This window comes from Cebus imitator, unplaced genomic scaffold, assembly GCF_001604975.1.
Source record: "Cebus imitator isolate Cc_AM_T3 unplaced genomic scaffold, Cebus_imitator-1.0 Scaffold56, whole genome shotgun sequence".
NCBI lineage: Eukaryota > Metazoa > Chordata > Mammalia > Primates > Cebidae > Cebus > Cebus imitator.
The window spans coordinates 2,566,368-2,584,840 of record NW_016107371.1 but is presented as its reverse complement, the minus strand read 5'-3'; the positions used below and the strand labels follow the sequence as shown (position 1 = coordinate 2,584,840).

The 18,473-nt window shown below is 37.4% G+C and overlaps 1 protein-coding gene across 1 annotated transcript; it reads left to right on the top strand.

Annotated features, from left to right (window-relative positions):
• Positions 1–180: 180 nt before the first annotated feature.
• SLC25A32 (solute carrier family 25 member 32) lies at positions 181–15,656 on the top strand. The gene is made up of 7 exons (XM_017528971.1): positions 181–536; positions 7,118–7,268; positions 9,893–9,978; positions 11,064–11,224; positions 12,587–12,700; positions 12,978–13,123; positions 14,084–15,656. Exons 1-7 carry the CDS (start codon positions 383–385, stop codon positions 14,217–14,219), a joined length of 948 nt encoding a protein of 315 aa, XP_017384460.1. The 5' UTR covers positions 181–382; the 3' UTR covers positions 14,220–15,656.
• The last annotated feature ends 2,817 nt before the right edge of the window (positions 15,657–18,473 follow it).

Below are 18,473 nucleotides of genomic sequence, written 5' to 3'. Positions count from 1 at the left end.
TGGCTGGCTTAGCTGGATCCTGCGACGCTCCGTAGTTTTGCCGTCCTGCGCTAGCAGGGGGCGGTTCTTTAGCTGTGCGGTCTCTTCCGCGTCCGAGGGCTGGAGCATTTGTGGGCAGGGCAGGGCGGAGACTCGGCGGAGGCTGGCACCTCCCCTCCGACGCTACTTCCGCCGGCGTGACCTGGTGGCTGCGCCCCACTCACGCCCACTCAGTACCAGATTCTCGCGGCTTGGCTCCCGCGCCGTGGGCGCCAGAGTCCTCTCGCCGATCCCGGAGGTGGGCTTGCCCTCACAAGGGGCGACCGCCGCCACGGTGGCGGCCACAGCCTCTCGTCCCACCTCCGCGGCCCTGGGCGCCGTGGTATCGGCTGCCCCCGAGCCTATGGCGGGCCAGGGCCAGTCGGCCTCCGGGTCGTCGGCTTGGAACACGGTATTCCGCCACGTCCGGTATGAAAACCTAGTAGCGGGCGTGAGCGGCGGCGTGTTGTCCAACCTTGCGCTGCATCCGCTCGACCTTGTGAAGATCCGCTTCGCCGGTAAGAGCCCACCCAGACACCGGGCTGCTTCCTGTCACTGTCAGCCTGAACTGAGTGGTAAAAATTCAAAAAGAGGCCTTGGTCTCCTCTGCCTTTTCCGTAGTAGGAGAAAGAGGAGCGTTGAAGGGGATGCTGTCCGCCCTGGCTCACCTGAACTAGATTTGAGGAAATGGTGCTTTGTAGAGGGGTCGGTGTGCGATCTTCCCTCCCTCCTCAAGACTAAGGGATGGGGCCTGTATGTAGAGAAGTATGAGAAAAAAACATCCTCATTGGCAGGGGAGATGGGATGCAATTCCTGATTTATAAAATAAAGAAGGGATTGTCACATTTTAGGGTTTATTCCTCACACGTGCAAATCATTCGCTCTTGGAGGAACTTTGAAATCTTAGCATAGCCACGTGGTTTGGCAGCTCGACCAGTGTTGGGATAGGGCGTAATCTTCAGCTAATGTTGGGAGTAGATTTGGAATAGAGTTCTCTTGAATGTTTGTTTTTTGTCGTTTATAGAATGGTACAAGGTCCTGTGAAAGACTAGTTAGCTAGACTCGAAATACTATTTTAAGTGTATTAGATGAATTGATTATTTGAAATTAACAAAGCATTTTAGAAGTTAAACTCTATTCTAAAGTCTGGAAAGAGTTTCAGAGATGATCTTTGATAACTGAAATTGCAGAAATTAATTTTCAAATTAAGCTATTACAAGTTGTGCCTTGAGAATTAAATCTACAGTTGTTTATCTTAGCATTAGGTAATTCATTTCACTTGCTGTATATTCTCTTAATATGTGTAGACTGCTGTATGGGCTACAGAAGTATCTAATAAAGTTCTTGTCTTCAGGGAACTTAGAATTTAATTGTAGACGTTAGACTTAGATAAAAGGTAATTCTAGACGACATAAAATCAGGAAATACAAATACGAAATATAAATACAGGTAAACCGTCAAGAAAATTCTACATTGCTGATGGTCATATGTATCTTTAAAGGTTCAATGGAAGATTGGGGCTTGGGGTTTCCCATAGAAGGGCTAATATTTTGACAGGTGGAGAGGAGGCAAGAAGCCAATCTGTGAAGAAAAATCATCGAGAATTATGGAGTATTATCTCTAGAAAAAACATCACAAAGGCATATAATTTTATGAAGTTTTATGATGCATGCACAAATAATTATTGACAGGTAATCTTTATTTACTAGGAGCAAGGCAATGAACTATGTTTTAGATGTATTATCTCATTTATTATCCTGTAAATCTATTCATAGGAACAGTCCTGTGAGTTTATGATCCCTGCTATACAGATGAGGATAACAGAAGTTGACTAATTTGCCCAAGTCACAAGTTTGTAAAGATGGATCTGGGATTTAAACCCAGGTAATCTAACTCTGGAACCCCCTGGCATTTAACTCCTCACCATCCTGCCTCTTTAAGCCCCTGTTATGCAATAGTGTGAACATTAGAAGAATTTTAGACTTGGCTGCAGGTGCAGACCTGTATGACTTGGTGTCTCTCTTCAGCAGCACTTTAGGAACAGAAGAGGTGATAGTCGAGGTGATCATTGAAGAATAGTGTGATTGGTCTGATGAGTTTTAAGGCGGTGCTGTGAAGCATAGCATTCCTGAGGAAACAGAATTCTTATTACCTGAGAAGGTTAGTAGTCTTGATGAATTGGGAAGAGTATTGGGAGACTAGTGGGGCTGAGGTGACAGATAAAAGGATTGAGTTTGGATTGGAGGCCTAAATTAAAGATCTAGGCATTGAAGCAGGAGTTTGTATAATAAAGCTCACAGTGTAGCTGTGAAATGGTGAAAGGAGGAAAATTTAGGAAGATGAATAACAGAAATAAAAATTTATTGATTATCAGCATCAATGCTGAATAACTTACTATAGTTCTTATGCTTCCATTGTAATTAAACTCATTTAATAAAATTAAAATCTAATGATGACAGGATCTGAATGCATGTGCTATTAAACCAAACCTGGAATTTTTCTGTGAGTTCAAGTACAAATTGGAACTCAGAGGTGTCCAGAGTGGTAGAAAGATTAGAAATTAATTCATATGAAAAATAATTGGAGGAACTAGTTTAGCTCAGGAGAGAAAAAAACCTCAAGATATTTAGAGAACTTCCGTGGGGGAAAGGGGGCTACCTTATTGTGGGTTGATCCTAAGGTCAGACACAGGTTGAGTGGAAATTACAGGGAAGCAGATTTTGGTTTGGCAGTGTGATAGTGCTCAGAAATGAAATTGATGATTAGAAGTGGCTAACAGTTGGATGACAGAAGTGAGAAGATACTCTTGTATTAGGTGGAAAGATTGGATTAGATGACTATTCAGACTCCTTCTAGCTTTACGATGTAATGTTAAACCCTCAAGAATGATGAGAGAGCCCCAACAAAAGAATGAGAATGAGATATAGTAATTTTCTAAGTAACCCAAAAACCTGATCGTTTGCAAGTTAAAGATATGTGTGAGCTTTTGTGAAGAATGTGGAGAGTATGACTACACCCAAAACATTAAGAAACCAAAATGTAAAATTCAGTAACAGTAGTGCAGAGTAAAGTTTTATATGTATGTGGTATTGCAAGACCCAGTGGCATAAATAAACTGGTACTTATTGAGTGCTTGCAATATGTCAGGCATAATTCTAAGAGCTTTATATGAACTAACTCATTTAATCCTTTGTAATTTTTAGAGTTAGATTCTAATATTTTTCCTATCTTACGTAAAAATTCAGGCACAGAGTAATCCAGTGACTTACTCAAGGTTGCAAAGTAATTGCTAGAACTAGGATTCAAGCTCAGAAAGTCTTTTTCCATAACATATGCTGTTAGTTTGAAACCATGAGTGGGTAGCTTTGTATAGCTAAAGGGTAAATTAAAATGGTAGAGATGAAAATAAAGAATGATTCCAGAAAGTTAAGAAGCTGCCAGATTGACATGTCTTTTATGAAAAGTGGAAACTGGCAATAGGATCAGAACCCTTAGTAGGGCAGGATGTTAGGAATAAGATCCGGACTAGTAGCACCGGGATAGTAGGTGAAGCCACCCGGCTGAGAGACCACCTCTATTTGATGGAAATTGTGCATATAAAATCAGCATTTAAGGATGGGAAGAGAAGAAGGAGCGAAGGAAATTTAGTGGCAAAGAAGCAAGAGGACATTGAAGATGGTGCGGTGTTAAATGAGCCAGAAGAGAGGGCTTTAGGAGTTAAACAATTTAAGGTGCTGCTAAGGGTTCCTAAGAAAGAGAGGACTCCAAAATGCCTTTGAAGGTTCTTAATTAGAGTGCTTGAAGTAATTGGTAAAGCTCAAACCAGATTGCCTAGGAGGTGAGAGAGTTCCTGCTGAGATTCGAGTGGGGCAGGGAGGGACATGTTTTCTCATTGCAGACACTTAACTGATAAGGAGGCACTGGGATCAAAGAGTAAATACTTAGGAGAGATTTAAGCCTGTTTAAATACTAATGGGAAAGAACTTAAAGCAAGGAAGAGATTGGGAAATGGAGGCCAGAGGATAAGGATAAGGTATCTAACTAAGGGGTGTTGTCTGAAGGCACAGGATCTAGAACAAGCTTTTTTGACCAGAAATAAATTTCACCTTTGCTATGCAGTGCGTACACATACATACACAAACATTACTGAAACACACGTTTCATTAAACAATATTTATCCTAACTACTTGTGATGTCATTTATATTTGTTTTCTATTCCCGTCTAGTTTTGAAGAAAAGATACTAGCAATCTGCTCAATTGGTTTCTTGATTCATCTGGAATTTTAAAAACACCAGTATAGTGCACAGGTAGAGGGGATTACTTTTATTAAGAGAGACAAAAGAGAGTTAAAACTAATATCCAGGAAATGAAACAGGTTGTGTTAGGGTGATGGTGCTAGGTGGTAATTTTTTAAGTCATTATACTGTCTTTCTTAGAAGATAAATTAAAATGAGTGTCCTGTCTCGGCTCCTTTCTGTATTCCAAACTTTTTTATCTTCAGCTTGTGTCTATTGGCAATTTTTAGTGCTATGGTAAGCCATTGTCAATTATTTGATAGATGATTAGATCTACACACTAATTGGTTAGCGGCAAATATTTTTAAAACAATCATGAAGTCATTTAGGCCAGTGGTCCCCAACCTTTTTGGCTCCAGATTGGTTTCATGGAAGACAATTTTTGGCTCCATTGGTTTCATGGAAGACAATTTTTCCATGGATGGGAGTAGAGGAGGTATGGTTGATTTCACGATGAAACTGTTCCTCCTCAGATCATCAGGCAATAGATTCTCTTAAGGAGCATGCAGCCTAGATCCGTTGCATGTGCAGTTCACAGTAGGGTTTGTGATTGTGTAAGAATCTAATGGCACCACTGATCTGACAGGAGGCAGAGCTCCAGTAATACAAGCGAATGGGGAGCAGCCGTAAGTACAGATGAAGCTTTGCCCACACTCCACTTACCTGCTGTGTGGCCCAGTTCCTAACAGGTTACTGACTGGTACAGGGAGTTGGAGACCCCGATTTAGACCAAAAAAAATCACTGTATTTTATCTATATAATTTTAATTTTATGTTAGGGAGATCGTAGTTCAGCCTTGGTTTATACCTATGAAAAGAACAGGTGGTGTTTTAATGGTTGGTTTTGCTTTTTACCTCAAGAGAAAAATGGTATTGTGAGTTTATTATTGAGAGGAAAATGGAAAGTTCTTAGAAAAAGGGATCTATACAGAAGGATGAGACAGAGAATCCAGGGGAAGCATCAGAAAGATTATAAACTACACAGGAAAACATTTCTCAGGAGCCTATCATTCTGCTGCCTGCCTTTAAATTTGTTGTCTTATATAAACCTCAAAAAACCCTGTGAGGTACATGACTTTTATCCGCATTTTATAAGTGAGGATGCTGAAGCTCAGAAAGGATAAGACCATGTAGCAAATTAGGGAAGTTACATATCAAACTCAGGTCTACTGATAAAACCTGATGTACTTTAATCTCACTTCGTGCTGTAACATTGGCAGGTTAATGATGAAAGAAATTAACTTTTCCCCCTTTGCCTGAAAATGGTAAACAGTGATTCTTCTTTGCCAGACTGGATTATACACAGTGAAGTAGGACAGTGAGGGGAACAGTGAACCGGGGATGCTCCTATGGCTAGTGGAGTATAATTTGTGTAAACTTTGTGGAAGGCAGGTTCAGTATGTATTTGTAACTTAAGTATATACCCATTGACCCATATCAGTTCCCTTTCTAATAGCTAATTCCAAGACAATAATCGTTCATGCAGATTGTTGTACAGAATGTTCTTTAGAGAACTTTTATAATAGCCAAAAAAAAGAGAATTCATGTTAAATGGAAGAATGACTGTAAGTGATGTGATTTCTATAAGATGGAAAACCATGATGTCATATACTAAAAATCTTTTTTTTGGGAAATCTATTGAATAACAAGGAGAACTGTTCAGAAATAATCTTGAGTGGAAAACAAAGCTGTATACAAAACTATAGTAAAATTACAATTTTGGATATACTACAGTATAACATAGAATGGCATGCATAATGTGGAATGTCATTGCCAATTACTGAGATACTTAATACTCCTAGAATTAAGTGATTTTTTTTAAATAGTAAAGAAATAATTGATACTATATTATTCCTTGTGGTTGTCAACAGCCTGCTCACACCTTTGTAAATAGTCCTTTTAGCTGCCTCTCATGCCCTAGTGTTATCCTATTTTGAATGTGCTTTCTATTTCCTACAGAGAGATGAAATGAAAAACTACCAGATTTATAACTTAGATTATGTTTTTTCCAAAATTGGCAAGAAGACTACTTTAAATGCTGATGACGCTAGTTGAAAACTGATGGTTTCTCAAAGTAGGATGATGGCGGTGTGAACTGAGAGATATAGACAGGTGCAAAAGAAATTTGTGAGACAGAATCAAAAGGACTTGTTATTTGATAAAAAGGGATGGGGGAGGAGGGTTCACGGATAGTCCCTGGGTATCTGGTGTGGGCACCTATGTAGATGATGACGATTGTTGAGCTCCACAGCTCAACAGTAAGAGCAGCTTCGGAAGGGATGGGGAAAACTTATTCAATTTTGAACATGTTCAAGTGAAATACTTTCCTGCTTTCTACTTGGATTTTGGTATGTTTTGGTGGAGAGGATAGGAAGAATTTCCAGGAAGAAAATGTAACCCATCCTCTGCATTTTCTTTCCTGCCATTCCTCAGGTCTTGCTAGTACTTGAGGCTCCTGGCTAGTTTATTTTTTTTACATTAGAATCCTTAACCTTGGAGCAAAAACAAAACCTAAGTGTTGAAACCTAGTTACCTAAGAGACTTTCAGATTATTTGAGCTAATCTAATATTTCCTAAAATATTATTTGAGTGTTTAGTATGCCCTAAATAAACACTTGAATAAATTGAGGAATGTAGTAGTTTTAAAATATTGAAGCCTGGAAAATAATTTTTTTCTACTACCTAAAAAAGTTTTTCTTCTAAGCTTATCTCCTTTATATAACTGATTGTGCAATATCTGTGTTTATATGTGATACAGAGCTTGAACTTTGTTCTTACCTGATTTTGTATATCTTTTAATGCAGTGAGTGATGGATTGGAACTGAGACCAAAATATAAAGGAATTTTACATTGCTTGACTACCATTTGGAAACTTGATGGACTACGGGGACTTTATCAAGGAGTAACCCCAAATGTGTGGGGTGCAGGTTTATCCTGGGGACTCTACTTTTTCTTGTGAGTAGACTTGGGAGATTTTACAGTATTATATAAAAAAAGGAATTTTTGTTTTTAGTGATTTTTTAAATATCAGATGATGAAACATGAGTCATTTAATCAGTTTCTCTGAATTGGAAGGATCAGAAAGAACAAAATGACTAAGTTTGATTAGTTTGATTCAAAATGGCTAATTAGTTTGATTATCAGAGGCAATTATTTAGCCTGGAAGAAAGTTCTTAATAGGAAAAAGGTGAAGAGATGAGGTGGAATAATACTCTTACAGAAGCCATTTCTGTGAGGTGAATTTAGGAAGATGAAATGTTTAACTGATTACTTTGGTAAGCTAAATGCATATTAAAGGGAACTTTTCACTTTACTTAAAGCCATTTGAAAAACAGCCAACTCCAGGTAACTCACAATGAAATTATAGGGCCCCTTCGGTGTTGTATTAGGTGTTTTGGCCATATCGTGCGTACTCGTAAGCGTTTCTAATAGAGTCAGAATATTACTAGACTAGAAAAAGTTGAATCAGTTGGTTTGTTATTTATTAGTGGTTTTGGAAAGTGTCGTAGAGACTGGAGGAGCCTGCAACTGTTGTCTAAAATTAATCCAATAGATTTCAGTTCTCTTTGGTATTCAATTTTGTTAAAGAAGATTGTTTAAATAAATGTTATTTTCTCCATGTGTCAGAGATTAGTTCCAGAGTACCCCAAATAGAAAATTTCATAAATACTGAAGTATTATTAGTTACTTTTTATCCTCATCCAGATTCCCAAAATATTTAAGATGGCTTACAAATGTATATTTGATTTATAATGAAGGTGGAAAAGCAGGAGAGGATAGACCTTGGGGTCCTCATATGAATATGTACCACAGGAAATCCCTATTGGGAACAGAAAGAAAAAGCCAGTGCATGGACAAAAGGGTTTGAGTCAAATTGTTTCTTGTTTGACCTGCCCCATCATCTTTCCAGCTCATTCTTTTCCTTACTCCTTCACTGGTCAGATAACATCATCATTTAAAATAACTGTTCTCACCTGCCTCCTGAAGAAGTCATAGAAGGATCCTCTGGCAGGCATATGCTTATTTAGTGAACAAGAGCATGGTCACAAAGTATCCTGGCACTGCACTGAGGGATAATGTGCTGCTCGGAGCATGCCTGTGATCTGTGAAACTGAAACCATGAATGGTGAAGCTTTTCTTCACTTCAACAGGTTTCATTTTTAGGAAAACATCATATCTAGTGTATTTGCCGTTGTCTTCTCTGTGTCACATATTTTACTTGATCTCCTATAAGTTTATGGCAGTATCCATACCAAACTTAAAATATTTTTTAAGTGAAAGCAAAATAAATTCAGCCTTAAAATTGTTCAAATATTTTTTCTCTTTTTCTTCTCTTTAGAGAGGTATGTGTGAAATTATATACACACACATACCCCTTGACACACACACACACACACACACACACACACACATAATGCTTTATGAATTTGAGTTGTATAGATTCATCAAGACAGTTTCTAAGGATAAGCCATATTAATATAAAATTGGCATGATAAGAATTTCTTGGGCCAGGTGCAGTGTCTCACACCTGTAATCCCAGCATTTTGGGAGGCCAAGGCAGGAGGATCACATGAGTCTGGGAGTTCAAGACCAGCCTGGGCAACATAGTGAGACCCATCCCTTCAAAAAATTTTAAAAAGAATTAGTCTGGCTTCATAATGCTACATGCCTGTAGTCTTAGCTAACTGGGAGGCGGAGGCAGGAGGATTGCTTGAAGCTAGGAATTCAACGTCACAGTGAGCTGTGATTGTGTCACTGCACTCCAGTCTGGGTGATACAGTCAGACTCTGTCTCAAAGAAAAGAAAAATGTGTTCACTTGACATCTTCATCCAAGAGAAAAGTAGAAATTAGCATTAAAGGAAATAGGCTGATTTGACTCCCTTACTCTGAAACATTTAATGGGGATTTTCTACTAAATAAAACCCAAATCTCAATCTGCCACTCAAGAGTGGCCAATTTTCCCTGCCTTCCCACACATCCTTACTACTTTTCTACATGCTGATCCTTTTCCCTGTTCAAACTGTGCCTGTCTCAATACCCAGTTCAATACTACCTTTTACACAAAGCCTTCTGTGATCTCAGTCATGATTCCTGAATATCTTCTATTGTCTGTTGTCTTTTATTATGATCATTTAATAGTCCTTATTAGTTTGTTAAGAAAAAAAATCACATGTTTATCTTTTTATCTGTCAGAAACTCAACTATAGTTCCTGAACATAGGTGCTCAGTATATATTTGTTAGGTACCCCTTCTTTGGTATCTTTTGTCTTTTCTGGCCAGTCTGTGTACCACCACTCTATTCTCCTCTCCTCCCAGTTTTCCTGTCTTTTGAAAGTAATTGATGAGTGTCTGATTAAAATATTTTACATTTGTATTGATAGCCATATTTATTTAAGAGGGAGGGGTGGTATAATCTTGCAGTAAACCACTTCCAGCAAATCCATTCTTGAAAAAGGTCTCATTTTGTGGTTGTATTATGCATTGACTTTTGCTTTTGAAGTACTGGTGTTGCGTTACACTTTAAAACAGACTTTATGACACCTATTCAGATTAAACTGCTTGAATTTAATTCTTTCAGTTATAATGCCATCAAGTCATATAAGACAGAAGGAAGAGCTGAACGGTTAGAGGCAACAGAATACCTTGTCTCAGCTGCTGAAGCTGGTAAGGCAATGTGTAAAATATAAAAATGTCACCTTCCAAACTTTATTTTCAGTTTTTGCTTTTGATTTTTTTTCTTTGAACACCTGAGTTTAAATATGCCTATCTCTATTAAATTAGTTATATGGAATTTCTTTGCAGGAATTCTTATGATTACTCTGTCCAGATTTCAAGAATTTTACTTATCACAGAGTGGTAAAGTTTAGAAAAGTTATGAATCCCTAATAGTTTAAAATGATTTGGTATAGTGTTTCTTTAATTAAAGTATAATTATAGTTTTCAAATTATACAATGTAGCATCCTTGTTTAATTGCTTCATTTATGTATACTATCCAGAAGGAAAAAACAAAGTAAGAGTCATTAGTCTTTATAACTCCTACTTTAATACCTTGATTTCTTAATGTTTGATTAGGCAGAAACTAACTTACTCATTTTTGAATACATAGCCCCTAGCAAAGACCTGAGTCATAACAGATCTAAATATTTGTTGAATAAAGGATTCCTTACGAAACCTAGCAAATAAGAAACTTAGCCAGATGAATTTTTTTGATAAAATTGTCAGTCTCTATAATGGATGTAAAATGTGACTTACTATATTACATAATTAATTTATGAGGGATAGCAGTTACTTTGAATGGATTTGAAGGAGATTGTGATAAAGTTGGGATAGATATGTGTGTCACATGCACAGGGTCTTGGGGTGCCAGATTCCTGGTCCTTTTCCACTATCTTCAACACCTCTAGATTATACCGTGTGCTATACCTAAGATCTATATCTGCTTACCTTCTGTTCTTTGCACCTGGCCACGTTGTTTAGGTGTCAGGACATTTTTGCTATCCTAATACCTCAAAGGGAAAGCATTTCACATTTCCGTCTCCCTTTTAATTTACCTCTCGCTAACTGCATGAGGAACTTAATCCTTTGACCTTAAAACTGTGCCTCAGAGACTGCATTTTATAGTTTCAGATATGGTCCCTGTGCATTATCTTTTTTTTTTTTAAACATAAATGTACTGTTTTTAATTTGGATTGTCGTTAAGTGTGAAAGTATCTGTATGTAGAATAATCTTATTGAAATCTCATTTTAGGAGCCATGACCCTCTGCATTACAAACCCATTATGGGTAACAAAAACTCGCCTTATGTTACAGTATGATGCTGTTGTTAACTCCTCACACCGACAGTATAAAGGAATGTTTGATACACTTGTGAAAATATATAAGTATGAAGGTGTCCGTGGATTGTATAAGGTAACAAATTATCAATATATTTTAAATAACTGAAAATTGCAATTTCCATTGACTCTGTTGTCTTAGTTCTGAGTCACCTGTAGTAAGTCCCAAAAAGAAGCCCAACTTAGGCAAGAAACAATTTAATGAAAACTGAAATCTAGTTAATAATACTGAAATTGTACTTAAAGCTGTTTATCCTCATTAACATAAGATGTATCATCATGACATTGGTGGGTGTGAGAACTGTCTAAAACTTTGTCAAGTATCTTTTTGATAAGTCACACAACAAGGTCACCTATTCATTACTTCATTCCTTGGAAACTCTGGTTTCTTGGGAACCTGGGATAATGTAGTCTGGAGAAGACATTAGCGGTTCTAACAGGATCTTAAAATGTTTTTTTTATTCACCTCATCTTAAATCTTACATAAATTTAAAAATAACAAAAATCAAACCCAGCCCTTTGCCTGTTGTAATATCTTAAAAATTTCTTGCTAGTGTCATATCTGTTTTCTGATTTTATAACTCCTTTTTATTTTCCCCTTTTCTACCTTCTACTCCCATCTCTTGCTTATCCCTGTAAAGAAATTTTTAAGCATACATAGTTTAAAATCAAAATTAGATGCATTGAATTTCAGTTTGGTTTTTAATGATTGAGTAATAGCTTTTAAAATCATTGATTTTACTGACCTATGGACAAAAATTTTATAAATATATTATTCAATTTTGTGTTTTTTCATCACTTTCTGCCTTAGTCTTTCAGAATACGTATCCTTAGTTCATTGATTTACTATTACCTTTAGTTTCTTTGTAGCCCAGGCTGGAATGCAGTGGCACAATCTTGGCTCACTGCAACCTCCGCCTCCGGGGTCCCGGTTCAAGCAATTCTCCTGCCTTAGCCTCCCAAGTAGCTTGGATTATTTTTGTATTTTTAGTAAAGATGGGTTTTCATCATGTTGGCCAGGCTGGTCTTGAACTCCTGACCTCATGATCCACCCGCCTCAGCCTCCCAAAGTGCTGGGATTACAGGCGTGAGCCATCTCGCCCAGCCACCTTAGTTTCTTAACTTTACAGAATTTAATTTCCTACTCCTCAAGTCTTGACAATGTATACCGTCAAGAAAAACAGTATGTTTACTGTTTAAAGAAAAACTAATATATGAACATCCAAACCTTTAAAAATAAAGTAGAAGAGAATAGTACCCCCTTGTTTTTTTATATTACTACAAGTTTTTAACCTCAGATTTTAAAAATGTTATTTGTACAAAACTTAAATGAATTTGCTTAAAGTGCTATAATGAGAGAGAAGAGAAAGTATTTTACTCAAATATATTGTTCTTTGAAAGTATATTGTTTTGCTTTTCAAAAACCATCCCCTTTTAGGGATTTGTTCCTGGGCTGTTTGGAACGTCACATGGTGCCCTTCAGTTTATGGCATATGAATTGCTGAAGTTGAAGTACAACCAGCATGTCAATAGATTACCAGAAGCTCAGTTGGTAAGATGATTCTTGTAAAAATGATATCATTTACTTTTATGGGTATTTAGTAGATAGAAATTTTTGTCGTGCTTACTTTGGTGGTAGTGCTATGATGATGAGTACTGACTCTGCCACTGATTTCATTTATAGTTAAATATTTATAGGCTGATGCCACACAGTTGTCAAAAATAGAACCCTTTAAAGATCTATTTAAATTTTTTTTATATAATTTTTACTTCTGTGTTTTTAAAGAAATCCTGTCTCAAGAAAAAACTGTTTTGTGTTACCATTTTAGAGCACAGTAGAATATATATCTGTTGCAGCACTATCCAAAATATTTGCTGTCGCAGCAACATACCCATATCAAGTCGTAAGAGCTCGTCTTCAGGATCAACACATGTCTTACAGTGGTGTAATAGATGTAATCACAAAGACATGGAGGTGAGAGCATGCGCTATATCAAAATTGCTTTGATAAGGTACCTTGCATATCTTAGACCATCTTGTTGATAGTAGTTTTATAGCAAAGGCCAGTTTCCTGTGGTGAAAACATGATTGGTCGTCCCTGCTTTCCCTGTTATTATGTATGTGACCATGTCTCTGAGGCTTGATTTCTTCATTTGTAAAATAAGACTGTCTAGGCCAATAAGTTGTAATAAGAGTCAAATTAAATGTGTGAAAATGTTTTAGAAAATGAAATTTAAATGTTTTAAAATATCTGAGGGTATTGAATATAAGAAGTCAAAGTATGACTTACTACATTCAAGAAGGCTCCAAACCTGCCTCTGGCACAATAACTTTTGTAAATACTTGTTTCAATATATGAAAGAGATGCTTGTTGTTCAGTATGAAACTAGTTAAATTATTATAGGGAGACATCACTGTATTTCCCTTTAATTCTGAAAGAACAGAGGAGAACATTTAGGATGTTTACATTTAATTTAATTCAAGAAATATTTAATGAATGCCTACGTGTCAAAGTTCTAGGCCATATTCCATATTCTTGGCATTAAGGAAATAAAGTTTTATCTTTGTATATGCTGTATTTAATGTTGGCTAGCATTTATCCAAGCTGTGAGATTTTTTTAATGCCTACGTTAGGTCAGTTAAAACTCCTGTCTGTTCATACGTTTAAAAACATTTGAAAGATAGCTAACTTAAGGGCACTTTTAATTCAGTTTTGAGGTGTCCTTACCCTCTCTTCCTCAGTAGATCCATAAAAGGAATGTAAACCCCTACAAATGGCTTATAAACTACATTACTTTAGTACATTGAAAACATGGACTTAAATCAGAGTGAGGTTTGACTGCTGCTTGCTCCATGCCTTTTGTCAGTTAAAACATTCGTGTTTTCATGCTAGCTCTATAGAAAATTAAGCATATATCTATTTTTCCCTCTAAAGGAAAGAAGGTATCGGTGGATTTTACAAAGGAATTGCTCCCAATTTAATTAGAGTGACTCCAGCCTGCTGTATTACCTTTGTGGTGTATGAAAACGTCTCACATTTTTTACTTGACCTTAGAGAAAAGAGAAAGTAAGCTAAAGGAAGATAATTCGGTATATCTGCCCAAGGCAGCAACAAGCTTCTTTTGTTTAAGGCATAAAAGAAGAATCCTGCACAGCAACATGGCTCATATTTGAAATTGGTCTGTGGTCATTAGAGGCCAGAGAACTGCTAAGTCTTTGCAATGTTTTTCTGCTTTTTGCCTTCCCCATATATATGGACCTTGGCTACCTCTGCCCAAAATGGCTGCCATCAACACAATATTAAAACTGACACGAAGTATAGGGTTTCACAGATTTCTACATTTTATTGGTAGAAGCTGATTTGCAACATTTGCTAAATGGATTAGATGAATGTACTTTTTTGTGTGACTTATTTGCCTAGATGCTTTAAAATTAACCTTCGTGCAATACCAAGAAAATGGCTTTTTAAAAGAATGTCTTTGTTTCAAGATAAATTAAGGATTTACTGCATAAGATGTTGACCAAATTCAGAAGATTTTAGAATTGAGAAATTTTAGTGAGAAAAAAATCCACTCTGTGCTTCAGTTTTAATTCAACTGGGATGCACTACCTAGCGAAAATTGAGAAATTACATACTTCTCGGAGAAATAGCTGACATCTATTGTCATTGCATTGCTAATTTTTTTTTTCCCCAGAGACTTCCATAATTTAAAATAAAATCCTAGATCCAGTTCTTGTGTTTTAGCATAAGTACTTAGTCTATTTTAAATTTATAAAATCGGAGCTTCTAGGATCCAGCTGTGTCAACCTTTATTTACTATATGTAGCTATAAATCACTTATTGGAGATGCTAAATCACCTTTTACAGATACCGAAATGTTTGGGATATGTTTGTTGTCAAATTGAATGGAAATGAGAAACTTTATATTTTGGTTTTCAGATATATGGATCTAGATCCCAAATAAATGATTACTCTTCATTGGTTGCTCAAATTCAGTTTGAAATACAAATCACATTAATAGCCATTATTGATTTTACTTATATGAGTCATTGTAGACATCTATAAATGTAAAAGGGCCTGTTCCCAAAAGATGCCAGAATGATACTAGTATTTTTATTTATTATAAACATCTAAGAGTGCTGTTGCACTACCATCTATTTGTTGTAAATAAAACTGTTGTTTTCAAAGCCATCTTTAAATAGTTCTTTGAAAATAAATTATTTTTTTATATTTTGGAAATGGCATTTTTTTGAAATAAAGATAAAATAAGTACCTAATTGTATTTACTGTAATATCTTGTAACATGCATAGGAACACTTTATAAGTTAAATGTGATGTATGTTTTTATACTTCTGGATTATACTGTTATTCATATGAAATCCTGGTATTAGTCCCCATGTGGAAAAATGAACTGCAGTTGATATTTGGTGCTTAAGATAGCACCATTATTTAAATACCTCCTATGTACTCCCAAGTGAATAAAACAAAATTCTTCCTCCGAGAGCATGTAAGCTTGTGTGTTAGATAAATATGCATTAAATAACTTCAATTATAGATTCGGAACATGTAAGGAATCTGTTACAAAGCCCAGTAAGAGTTCTGAGAGAAGAGAACTCAATTTCAGTCATTCAACAACAAATAGTCACTCAACTCCTCTTTTCCAAGCATGTCACCAAGCACTGAGGATATACCAATAAAAATAAGCCAGACAATATTCCTGCCCTCAGGGAATTTTCTTCTTGGTGTAAGTGACAGAAAACCAAGTATATGCATAATATGATTTAGGTATTTAATGCTATAAATAAAACAAGCAGAACTAGGGGATAGTGTTGCTATCTTAGGTAGTATGGTTGGGGTCAGGAAAGGTCTCTGAGGCCATATTTGGAATATTTTGAAAGAAGTGAGGAAGAGAGCCACAGTGAGAGGAAACACATTTCTAGCCAGAGAGGATAGGAAGTACAAAGTGCCTGAGGCAGGAATTAACTGGCTGGTGGGATGAGTGAGGAGAGAGAGGAGGTTGGAGAAATGGCCACTACAGTATGGTGGGAAAGAGCTCAGGGTGGACAGCCAGACCCTCTGGCTTCAAAATTCAGCTTTCCCATTTTCTGTTTGATCTTAGGCAGATCACTTCAGCCTTCTTTGTCTTAGGTTTCCTGATCTGTAAAATGGTATCTTAGATCATTTCCTCTGTAACAGTGCTGGAGATGGGGAGTCTTGGGCAAGTGATTGAGGGAGCACTTTTAGGAGAAATCTGCAATGGAGTAAAGTAAATGGAATAAGGCAGAGGAGTTTCAGGAGTAGCCTCAGCCCGACCCTATAGGGCACTCTGCCGAATGAATTGGGCCACAGCAGTTCTGCAAGAGGTGAGGGGGCGGAGCCATTAGGTTCCCACATTAGGCTGTCAGTACTGACTGTGGGGAAAAGGGATGGAGGAGTGACTAGGTACCTCTCCTCAGCCAAGGGCAATCCTTCAAATAAGGGCCAAAGTGTGAGCTCTTACCAGCCTACACCTATAGCAGCTAGAGTATGGGTGCACCAGTCCTGTAAAAGGGGTCTGGGCGAGTTACCAACAGCATCTGCTGCAAATGAGGAAATTGAAAGTACCTAGCTGTAGGATTATTGAGAGGATTAAATGAATGAATTTTTATTTTTTATTTTTTGAGACGGAGTTTCGCTCTTGTTACCCAGACTGGAGTGCAGTGGCACGATCTCCGCTCACCGCAACCTTCACCTCCCAGATTCAAGCAATTCTCCTGCCTCAGCCTCCTGAGTAGCTGGGACTACAGGCATGCGCCGCCATGCCTGGCTAGTTTTTGTATTTTTAGTAGAGATGGCGTTTCACCATGTTGACCAGGATGGTCGCGATCTCTTGACCTCGTGATCCACCCGCCTTGGCCTCCCAAGTGCTGGGATTACAGGCGTGAGCCACCGCGAAATGAATGAATTTTTTTAAAGTGCTTAGCATGCCTGGGCCAATAAATGTTAGCAGAGACCAGACCTTGTAGGCCATGATAAAGAGTTTCAATTGAGAGATCATTGGTGATTATACAGAGGAAACAAGAAAGGCGAAAAGCAGGAATACTAGTTAGGAAGCTTTTACAAATGTCTGTCATGAGCAGGTGGTAGCTTGGACCTGGTTGATGGAGTCTGAAGTAGTGTTTTATAGCTTAGGGGAACTACAGCAGGGTTCATGGAGGGGGAAACATTTAAGTTGGGCATTGAATGAAGATCCCAGAGGGAACCATGGAAAAAGGAAAGCACAGGTGACTTGCCTTGAACAGTGAGTTGTCAATGTAATAATAAAAGGAAGTTGAAGAGAAAGCTGAAAGATTGGGACCAGGACATGAGAACTCTTGGAGCCTGACCAAACCTGTATGGGCTTTACTGGGTAAAAGAGAAGTGAGAGTAATTAGAACAGAGAGACATGGCTATTTCTTAGGGGTGACAGAGGAAGACTGGTTAGATAAGAGAAACAAATTCAAAACAGAAGGTGTTAATCAACCAGTAGATATTTTGGTAGGATGAAGATTGGTGCCACTGATAAAGCAGATTCAAATTATAGAGGCTAATGACACAGTGCAAGCAACTTAGGGAATGGAGTGACTGTAAGTATTCATTTCACTATGGGCTCTTCTTTCCTGGGTTTTGGCAGATAAAAGGAAGGTAAAGAACTTTAGCTTGTAAAAGTACTGCAAGTCTATGAAAGAGTGTAGGTAGAAGAGGTTGGCAAAGGGAAAATCAGAACACGACTCTAGGGAGAACCCTTGAAGATAAAGACACAGGCCAAAAAATAAATAAACGAACTTGCTGGAGCTGTGCACCAGAAAATGTAATCAAAGACAATGATGGGTACCATGCCTTGTGAAAAGAAGGCTATTACATTTGAATACATGCCTTTGTAGTCTGACAATATTAGAAAGTCTTGTCTTCTAAACACACTAAAAAAGGGATATCAACTAAAAAGTATGTTGGAGTTTGAGTCATCAGAGTTAACATTTTCTTTTGAATGTGGACACTTTGATGAGTATAAAATCCTCCAGATAAAGTATGTATTATTACTACTTTTATAACAAGGTCTCTTTAGCTATTGTAAAATAGCTTATAGAAACAAAATCCTGTGAGATGATTTAGTTACCTTTATGCCTATTTTCAAAAGACGAGTTAGGTAACATGCAGAAATTATGTGAAGTTTCGGGTTAAAGTCTCAAATTTGTTTCTAAAGGAGTAAATAGGAAAAAGACTCTGGAAGTCCCTGTAATGAATACCTGTTACTTGGCTGCGTAGAATCCATGCCTCTTCCTTTTTGGAGCAGGAGTCTGAAGTT